Source organism: Triticum urartu, chromosome 4A (assembly GCF_056163025.1).
Source record: "Triticum urartu cultivar PI428250 chromosome 4A, HENAU_Tu73, whole genome shotgun sequence".
Classification (NCBI taxonomy): Eukaryota; Viridiplantae; Streptophyta; class Magnoliopsida; order Poales; family Poaceae; genus Triticum; species Triticum urartu.
The window spans coordinates 540,938-551,608 of NC_141876.1; the positions used below are offsets into that span (position 1 = coordinate 540,938).

Sequence of the window (10,671 nt, forward strand, 5' to 3'; positions counted from 1 at the left end):
TTTCTGATCCGATTTTCGTTTTAGTTTATCTTTTCGCTCGTTTATCGGAATCAGGCGATTCAAGAGCCTGGAGTTTCGTCTCGAAACCCTCTTTCCATTTAACCAACTTAAACAAGTTTTTGCTTCTGTAAAAAAATTGCCTTAGATCCAGAATAGTAAACGAAGCCTATTTCTTTTGCCATTTGTCTTTCGTTGCTTCGTTCGATTCGATTCTTTTTGCCAACCGGAGTTCTTAAGTTGAACTTTCTGGTTAAATCTCTTATTTGAGTTTTACCTGTGCATTAGTTGAGTACTTATTGTGTGCTTGTGTGTTTGCGATAGAGTATCCAGAGTGCGCCGCTTATTACTTCGAATCGCTAGGTTTCCCGGATCATCAGCAAGGCAAGTAACACTTTGATCATACCTCCTACTACCCAGTTTTATTGCATTAGATAAATCCTTACACATTGCATGATTAGGATCTAATTAAATTGTGGGTTTGGGAAGTAGTTGAGGTAGTACCTATTACCTGTCTAATTATCAAACCTTTGGGAGTTACTTCTACGTTTGCTTATTATTGCTATGCTATGCTAGTAGACGTGGATTGGGTGAGTGTATCCATGACAGATGTGAGCTTTGTTAATTAATGGTTTACTTAAGGTGGCAACCTAAACACACATCTGGGTGGATTGAGGCACCTCGGTATTCCAGGATTGCCTGTTTTCTTTTGGACCGCCACCCAGGCTCAAAGGGATCATGAGATTATTCATGCTAGAAACTTCCATGTGCAGCCACAAGCTATTATGGGCTCTAGCATAGTTGACTAAGTCGTGCGAATATTTACAATGGTAGACTAGCAGATGTAGGGGATGTAGGTGGTACGGTCTACCCATCGTAAGGTGCTAGTGCTTCTGAAAGACCATGTCTCGGTCATCCATTTCTCAAACACCGTGTAGTGCGAGAAACCAAACAGAGGCGATCAAGTCTTGTGGGGAAAAGTGCGCAAACCTCTGCAGAGTGTATAAACTAATCATGGTTAGCCGTGTCCCCGGTTATGGACATCTTGAGTATCTAGTACCTGGATTATCATGTGAGTCTCAACATGTTACTCTAAAGATTAATTTTGTTGGGTTTGTTTAATGATGATGTTTAATTGGGATTGAGAATGCTTTCAACCATTCTCAATGTTTAACAACCACCATAATAGTTAAATAAATTTATTCCTTTGCAGCAGGGAAAAATTGGCTTTATGCAAAACTGTAACCATAGAGCTTTCCACCAGCCAAATATGCATATAGTATAGCTGTTTCATTCCATTATTCTCTATGTGTTACATTGCCAGCATATTCCATGTGCTGACCCGTTTTCGGGCTGCAACGTTAATGTTGCAGACTTTTCAGACGATGATTAAGGAGTTTTAGGTCATGGTTCTGTACTCAGTGATGCCGTTGGAGTTGATGGACTCACTTATCTTCCAAGCCTTCCGCTGTTATCGTTATTAGATGGCCTTAAGCCATTTTTATTGTAATAAGTTATCTTTGGAGACACTCGATGTAATAAGTGTGTGATTGCTACTCTGCTATAAATCCTTCAAGTATTGTGTGGTGTCAGCATTATTGATCCAGGGATGATACCGGAGCACAGAGATTGGACCGTTTGAGGTCTGGTCGCTACAAGATGGTATCAGAGCACACGCTGACTGTAGGACACGACCACTAAGCTAAAGACCTAGATCACTACTCACTCTCTTCTCTTCTGACCTCTCATCTTTTCTACTCTTTTAGGATGGCGGATGCAAGGAACAAGTTCACTCAACCGGATGAAGATACACCCTTTGGACGTCACTTGAAGGAAGTCACTAGATACCTGAACATAGGAGTACCAAGCTTCACTGGAACCTACAACGCCACCTTACCTGAAGAAGAGCGCTGGATGATTCAAGTTCAAGTTCCAGGAAGGACATTCATGCCAGTCACTGAGCCCATAGAGTTTTCTTTCGATGCACCAACCTGGAGTCTAGGAAAGAGCATGGCAGCTCACATCGCCATGGAACGCATTGGAGAAGTCTACCGCAATGATCTCAAGGATACTATCTACCAGATTTGTGGGCGCCAAGATGAGCACTGGGAGATGATCAGCACCAGAAAGGATAGATCAATTGCAGCTTTTATGCAGGAGTTAAACCAGCACATTCGACGTCAGGAGAACCAGATGTGCGCCGACATGATAGACCTGAAGAAGGCAAGGACAAGAATCAAGGAACTGGAGGAAGAACTCAAGGCTACACGTGAAGATTTTGAAGAAGAAATTGAAGTATTAGTGGAAAAGAATGACGATCTGATCAAGAAGATTGGAATATTCATGGGAGACCCTACATCGGTAGAAGAAGACGAAGAACCCAAGGAGATTCTCCCGGAAGACTACATCATCATCGACGACACCGACTCGGATCCAGATGATAGCGATGATGACTATGTTGATGAAGCTGGAGCAGATATCATGGAGTCTGCAACCGAAGAATATTTCTAGTAGACCACCCCAACAGTAGTAGTAGTCCACCATGTAAATATAGTATCCCGAGCACTTTTGCGATAGTTAGATCGATTGTATGCCCTTGTTTGGTTGATTGAATGAAGTGAATTGTTTGCTTTTGCCTCATGTGCATATGGGTAGTGTTTTCTCTTTAGGCCCCCTCTATTCTTAAATCTCATCCCTTTCTAAACCCTCAGATGCCTCCGAGACGTGACCCCGAATTTACCTTCCCACCGGAGCTCACTCAGTTGATCCAGCAGCAGAACACATTGATGCAGTTACTAGTCCAGAATCAGAACCAGGGGAACAACAACAACCCACCACCACCACCACATGTTGATCACTTAGCCCATTTTCTTAGGTTGAATCCGCCGGTGTTTTCCAGTAGCACCGAGCCGATAGTAGCAGATGATTGGCTCCGCAAGACAGTTAGAGAGTTGACCACAGCAGGATGCACTGATGCGGAGAAGGTGAAGTTTGCCGCACATCAGCTTGAAGGACCCGCAACATCATGGTGGGAGAATTTCACAGCCACTTTCCCTGTCGATACTATCACATGAGACCAGTTTCAGCGGGCTTTTCGTACTGCCCATGTTTCAGTAGGAGCTATGGCCATGAAGAAGCGAGAGTTTCGCAACTTGCGCCAAGGAGGACGGACAGTTGGCCAGTATGTGGAGGACTTTAGTAAGCTAGCACGTTATGCCCCAGATGACGCTGCTACGGATGCAGCTAAGCAGGAGAAGTTTCTGGAAGGACTGAATGATGAGTTGAGCATGCAGTTGATGGTAGCAACCTTCAACAACTACCAGGAGTTGGTAGATCGTGCTCTTATGATTGAAGGGAAGCAGCAGCAAATTGAGAATCACAAGAGGAAGTATGCACAAGTACAATTCAGGAGCTCAGCAGAAGCCACAATTTACCCCTAGGCCGGGAGGACATTTCCAGCATACCCATGGAGGAGGTAGTTCACACAATCACAATGGCCCCATGAATGGTAATGGGAATGGAGGAAGCAAGGGCCAGAACCGCACCAACCCATCAACCCCAGCCAAGAAAGACCTGAGCCAAGTCACTTGCTTTAAGTGCCAGAAGATCGGACATTGTGCCAATGAATGTCTTGAATCCCAGAATGGAAATGGCAATGGAACCTCTAGGAAGAAGCCGAACCCTTTCAACAGGGGACAGGTGAACCACGTTAATTGGAGGAGGTTGAAGAGCAGCCGGATGCAGTAATCGGTAAGTTTTTGGTTAAGTCATTTACTACACTCGTTCTTTTCGATACTAGTGCATCGCATTCATACATATCAAGGGGATTTGTGGATAAGTATAAACTGCCAACCCAAGCCCTTAGGTCACCCATGTTAGTAACCTCGCCTGGAGCAGAACATATGGCTAGTCTATGGTGTGATCGGTTACCATTAAGGATTGGTAACTATGTTTTTCCCTCGGACCTAATAGTATTGGAATCCCAAGGATTGGATGTGATATTAGGCATGGATTGGTTATCAAAGTATGAAGGGAATATTGAATGTGCCAGTATGTCAATTTCACTTACCACCCCAGAAGGGAGAAGAATCAAGTATGTATCCTGACATGTGCCAAAGAGGACTCAAGTAAATTGTTTAACCGGAGTAGTGCAGGAGGAAGTACCAGTAGTGAAGGATTTCCCCGAAGTATTTCCCGAAGAATTGCCAGGCATGCCACCGGATAGAGATATTGATTTTTTGATTGAGCTTTTGCCAGGCACAGGGCCAATATCAAAGAGACCATATAGGATGCCTGCAAAGGATTTGGTGGAAATTAAGAAGCAGATTAAGGAGTTACTAGATAAAGGATATATTCGCCCAAGTTCATCGCCTTGGGGATCGCCAGTACTTCTAGTGGAGAAGAGGGACGGATCGTTAAGGATGGTTGTCGATTATCGAGGATTGAATGAAGTAACCATCAAAAGCAAGTACCCCCTACCGATGATCAATGATCTTTTTGATCGATTGCAAGGAGCTAAGGTATTTTCCAAGATCGATCTGCGATCAGGATACCACCAGTTGAAGATTCGGGAACAGGATATACCCAAGACGGCTTTTACCACCATGTATGGGATGTACGAGTATACCGTTATGTCATTTGGTCTGACTAACGCACCTGCATATTTTATGAACATGATGAACAATGTGTTTATGGAGTTCTTGGATAAGTTCGTCGTAGTGTTCATTGATGATATCCTGGTTTACTCAAAGAATGAAGAGGAGCATAAGAAGCATTTGCGTTTGGTTCTTGGAAAGCTCAGAGAACATCAATTATATGCCAAATTTAGCAAATGTGAGTTTTGGTTGAAGGAAGTTGGATTTCTCGGACACGTTATATCCGGAGAAGGTATATCAGTAGATCCCACTAAAGTTGATACCGTGACCAAGTGGGAAGCACCAACCACCGTGGGAGAGATCTGGAGTTTTCTTAGACTCGCAGGATACTACCGGAGGTTTATTGAGAATTTCTCAAAGATTCCGAAGCCTATGACTGAGTTGTTGAAGAAGGATACCAAGTTCATATGGACGGAGGAATATGAGGCTAGTTTTCAGGATTGAAGAAACGTTTGGTTACCTCACCCGTGTTGATTTTACCGGACCAGACCAAGGATTATGAGGTGTATTGCGACGCTTCACGACGAGGACTTGGAGCAGTGCTTATGCAGGAAGGCAGAGTTGTTTCATATGCCTCATGACAGCTTAAGCCTCATGAGTTGAATTATGCCACGCATGATTTGGAGTTAGCAGCCGTAGTGCATGCATTGAAGACTTGGAGACATTTTCTGACTGGAAACCATTGCGAGGTGTACATGGATCACAAGAGTTTGAAGTATATTATCACACAGAAGGAGTTGAACCTCAGACAAAGGAGATGGTTGGAACTCATCAAGGATTATGATATGAAATTGCATTATCACCCCGGAAAGGCTAACGTAGTAGCTGACGCATTAAGCCGTAAGAGCCATGTCAACACCCTAATGACGGGAGATTTACCAGGGGAGTTAGCCAAAAATCTTCGAGAGCTATGTTTGGAAATAGTTCCAAGAGGCTATGTAGCAGCATTGGAGATTCAGTCTACTTAAATGGATAAGATCAGAGAAGCTCAAAGGACTGACAAGGAAATTGCTTCCATTAAGGAGAAAATGAACAAAGGAAAAGCTAAGGGATTTCGTGAGGATGAGCACGATACCTTATGGTTTGAAGACCGTGTCTATGTACCAAATGATCCGGAGATTAGGAAGCTAATTTTGCAAGAGGCCCATGACTCACCATACTCAATTCACCCAGGAAATACCAAGATGTATTTAGATTTGAGGGATATTTTCTGGTGGACCGGAATGAAGAAGGATATTGCGGAATATGTAGCAGTTTGTGATGTATGTCAGAGAGTGAAGGCAGAGCATCAGAAGCCAGCAGGATTGCTACAACCATTGCCAATACCCGAATGGAAGTGGGATAATCTAGGCATGGATTTCATCACAGGATTGCCCAGAACACGTTCAGGCTATGACTCGATATGGGTTGTAGTCGATCGTTTGACAAAGGTAGCTCATTTCATTCCAGTGAAGACTACCTATACCAGTGCAAAGTTGGCAAAGATATACATGACCAGGATCATATGTCTGCATGGAGTTCCAAGGAGCATTGTATCGGATAGAGGAACCCAATTTACCTCAAAGTTCAGGAATCAGTTGCATGAGACTTTGGGAACCAGACTAGAGTTTAGCACAGCTTTCCACCGGCAGACAGATGGACAGACCGAGAGAGTAAATCAGATTTTGGAGGATATGCTAAGAGCTTGTGCGCTAGATTATGGATCTAGTTGGGATGAGAATTTGCCATATGCAGAGTTCTCTTACAAAAACATCTATCAATCCAGTTTGAAGATGGCCCCTTTCGAAGCCTTGTACGGAAGGAGGTGCAGGACCCCATTGTCCTGGGATGAAGTTGGAGATCGCCGGTTGTTTGGACCGGATCTGATAAAGGAGTCTGAACAGAAAGTGAAATTAATTCGCGACAGGCTGAAGGTATCTCAATCCAGGCAGAAGAGTTATGCAGATTCTAAATGCAAGGAGACAGTTTACGAAGTCGGAGACCGAGTCTATCTTCGAGTATCACCACTTCAAGGAGTTAAGCGCTTTGGAGTTAAGGGAAAGTTAGCACCATGTTTTGTATGCCCATACCAAGTTTTGGAGCGTATGGGAGAAGTTGCCTATAAGTTGGAATTGCCCAAAGGATTGTCAGGAGTTCACGAAGTGTTCCATGTATCCCAGTTGAAGAAGTGCCACGCAGAGATGGCCGACATACCGCTGAGAGATACGGTACCACTGGAAGCAATTCAGTTGGACAGTGATTTGACCTATGAGGAGAAACCAGTTAAGATTCTAGAGTATGCTAGTCGAGTCACCCGCAGCAAGGTTATCAAGTTTTGCAAGGTTCAGTGGAGCCACCACACGGAGGATGAAGCCACCTGGGAACGAGAGGAAGATTTGCTGAAGGACCACCCTCACCTATTTTCTAGCCAACCCGAATCTCGAGGGCGAGATTCATCTTAAGGGGGGTAGGTTTGTAACATCCCAAATTTTCAATTTGGAATGTTATACACTAGATCATCATTGCATATCATATTTATTGCATTTTGGTTGATCCTAGAAATTTTTTGCAACTCAAGGACCCTCGGAGAGAGAGTTGGGGATTTCGTTATTTTCATATTTGAGTTGTCTCAAATTTTGAAAATAGGATCATTTGATTTTATTTATTTCATCTTCAATAATTTCTATTACAAAAATATGAGAGAGGGAATAAAATGACTTTCCCAAAATAAAGAAATATTGAGGATTTAATAAAAAAAATCAAATAAGATTTTTTGGTTTTATTTTCTATTTTATTTGAATTTAGGAAAATGCGCGTTTTTCAAAATTGCATTTAGGCCCCAAATAAATGTTCATCCCGTGCGGCTTGACTTTAGAAGCTGGAGAAAATTTATTTCGGGATTTTTGGAGTCCGTTTAGTAGTCCTTTTGTTTTTTTTCCAAGCATAAGTTTTTTTAAAAAAACATCCGAACCGACCTACGGGCCGTGCTAGGCCCGTACTCCCCGGACCCAACCTTTATAAGCTACCGGCCCACCCCGGGCCGAAACCCTAGCCGACCCCACGCCCGCCGCCACCCTGTCGGACCCCGCCGCCGCGCCCGACGCCGCCACCCGTGCCCAACGCCGCTGCCGCCCGCTCCCGCCGCCACCGCCCGCCGACACCGCCTCGCCGGAGCCACCGCCGCCGTCCCGCCGCCCGAGGTTGACCTCGATCCCGCCGCCGGTTTTCCCGGAAAAAACGTTCGGTTTTCATCGGTTTTTTGTTTCGTTTTTTCTTTAGATCGGTTTTTTCCCGGTTTAGGCTAATTAGCGAGCGTTCACTCGTTCGTTCGTTTTAACGAACGCGTTCTTCGTTTAGTTTCAGTTAACGAACGTTCGTTCGTTAAACTGTTCGTCGTTTTTCTTTTTCACGGATTAAATCCGCGATTTTCTGATCGAGATTTCTGATCCGATTTTCGTTTTAGTTTATCTTTTCGCTCGTTTATCGGAATCAGGCGATTCAAGCGCCTGGAGTTTCGTCTCGAAACCCTCTTTCTGTTTAACCAACTTAAACAAGTTTTTGCTTATGTAAAAAAATTGCCTTAGATCCAGAATAGTAAACGGAGCTTGTTTCACTACAAGAAATATGTCAACTTGTGACCACCACTATTGGTCACTGAATGGTCACGAATTTCCATTTGTGACCTTTTTGTGACCAAAAACATAAGGTCAAAAGCTGGCCGTCATAAACTGACTATAGCGACCTTTCTTCTAGAATGGTTGAAGACGTTTATGACCAAAATACGTCTACTGTGGCGTTTTGGTCACTAGCAACCTCCCCAGGCCACGTAGGCATCCAGTGTGGCAATCTAACGTGGCACAAGATTCAGCCCGGTCCAATTCGATTTTCTACATGGGCCTAGCCCAACAATTCGGCCTTTTTAATGTATTTTTTCTATCAATTTTTGATCAGCTTCATGGGCCAAGCCCAACATTGCGGCCTTTTTTATTGTTGGGTTGTGCCCTTTTTGTCTAAACGAATTTAGTTTTTCTTTTTTTCCCAAATGAAGGGTCCACTAGTCAGATAAGTGGGTCCACTAGTCAGATGTGTCCCAATTGTTAGGTTCTGGTAACAGGTTTCCATTTGTCAGGTAAGTGGGTCCCATCTATCAGACTCATATTCTTCATATTTCAAGCAGTATTTAGATTGGCAGAGACAAAAACACACACAATACTTAAACAAGAGCAACCAGATCACATAATACAAGCTCTATCTGTGCCATTACAAAGGGCCATGTATAATACAATACTTTACAAGCTCTACAAGTGTAATATAGTACTACTTCACAAGCTCCTGGACTCGCTGGACTCTCTCATATTTCTATGCAACTTCAATAGGACAAAAACTTCAATAGTCAGGGCTGGAACCATAGTCAGATGAACAACACGCTGGACTCGCTCGACGGCGATAGTCAGGGCTGAGACCAAACAAAACAGCAACATGGCTTCATCTGTCATCCTGTTACATGAACCAGAGAAGAATGAGAAAAACTGGGGCAAATATATTATGAACAGACCATTCAAGAAAAGGACATGTATTTAGAATGATAACACAAATTCAGCTAGCACCATGCTTTTTGTTGTCGAGCTAGTTAAAATGAGATAGTAGTTCATATAAGAAACAGAGACACAATATGAGTATGCATGGCACATATGCAGGTTGTGCAAAAAACTTCACTACACCACATTGCGCCTGAAACAAAATACCATTCTACTATCACGACCATACATTCAACTGGCAAGATCTAATAATACTCGTCAGCACACGCATACTAACATCACAAAGGCAGGAGAGAATAAAGGGAACCAAGGAAGATACCCGTGGATGATAGTGTCGACGATGATCTGGATTGAGTTAGTATTGATGAGGAAGTGGATGGTGTCCATGGTGTGCTTTAGATGCACACAGCCATGAGCTTCTTGCCGCTGTTGCATCCGTTCGCTCGATGATGGGTACCAATGCATCCAAGTAGAACAAAACCACCAACATTAACCCACAGCTTCAAGTACAAGCAAGTATATATCAAGTGACAGTGAAAACAAGTTGAGAAAAACACTGTAAATATCTATTTCATGTCATGCAATATTCAAACCGAATAAACCTATGCATACGAAGGTGAAATATTATAAAGAAAGCACTCATCAGGTAGCATGCATACAAAATCTCTATGTTGGCAGTAGTAAATACTCTCTGTGTTAGCAGTAGTAAAACTCATGCAGTACCAAGTTAACAACTTTGAGTCAGAAAAGCTAGAAGTGTCTCTTAAGAGAGACTAGAACTTAGAATTAAGGCACATATCATATTCTGAACAGCATCAGCACCATGGTAGTAACAATTAACAGTAGTAGGACATCAATGGGGCACAACTTATTTAACTACAGACGGATGGACAGACAATTACCTTCTCAAGGCAGGGGCGAGCGTCCTTGAAGTCGAGGAAGATGAGCGTGAGGGCGACGCTAATGGCACTCCAGGACATGTTGAGGCCGAGCAGCAGTGCCACAAGCATGCCCAAGGTGATGGTGTACATGCCGAGGGTGATTTTCTCCCCAGATTCAGTGCATGGAACAGCTCCCTTCGATTCCCAACAGCAGCAAGGTACTGGTGCTACTGTCGTGCAAAGAAAAATTGTGTAAGCATGATAGAAGGCTGGGATGGCAGGAAGTGAAAATCCTGTCGAACAACATGAGCAGAGCACTAGTTACAAGCATGATAGAAGGCTGGGTGAAGAATATACGAAACTGAACCAATCAATTCAATTCAATTCAAAGGTAGTTTTGCAGCAGCAACAAGCATTAAAACAAGCTACTCTTGTTACTATAGTGCAGTTCAGTACTATAGTTCAGTACCATATGCCTACAATCAGACACAAGCTTCAGTATAGTCAAAGTGTAATTACAAATAGGATTAAGAATCAAACTTGTTACTCATGGGATCGTGGCACAGAGCGTTCAGTAAAGAGTATAACACAAGCTACACTTATAAACACATGCTTCAGTTC

General features: G+C 43.3%; 1 protein-coding gene across 1 annotated transcript; it reads right to left on the reverse strand.

The window, feature by feature from the left end:
• Positions 1–9,540: 9,540 nt before the first annotated feature.
• Positions 9,541–10,200, reverse strand: LOC147974215 (silicon efflux transporter LSI3-like). Its single transcript, XM_087519418.1, has 2 exons — positions 10,072–10,200; positions 9,541–9,669 (listed from the first exon to the last, which is right to left on the reverse strand). Exons 1-2 carry the CDS (start codon positions 10,198–10,200, stop codon positions 9,565–9,567), a joined length of 234 nt encoding a protein of 77 aa, XP_087375544.1. The 3' UTR covers positions 9,541–9,564.
• Positions 10,201–10,671: the final 471 nt, after the last annotated feature.

Excerpts from the sequence above, each read along its gene's own strand:
- LOC147974215 (XM_087519418.1), bottom strand. The coding sequence starts at position 10,200 with ATGTACACCATCACCTTGGGCATGCTTGTGGCACTGCTGCTCGGCCTC. Across the intron at positions 9,670-10,071 it reads CTCGCCCCTGCCTTGAGAAG|CTGTGGGTTAATGTTGGTGG; the intron begins GTAATTGTCTGT and ends TTGTACTTGAAG.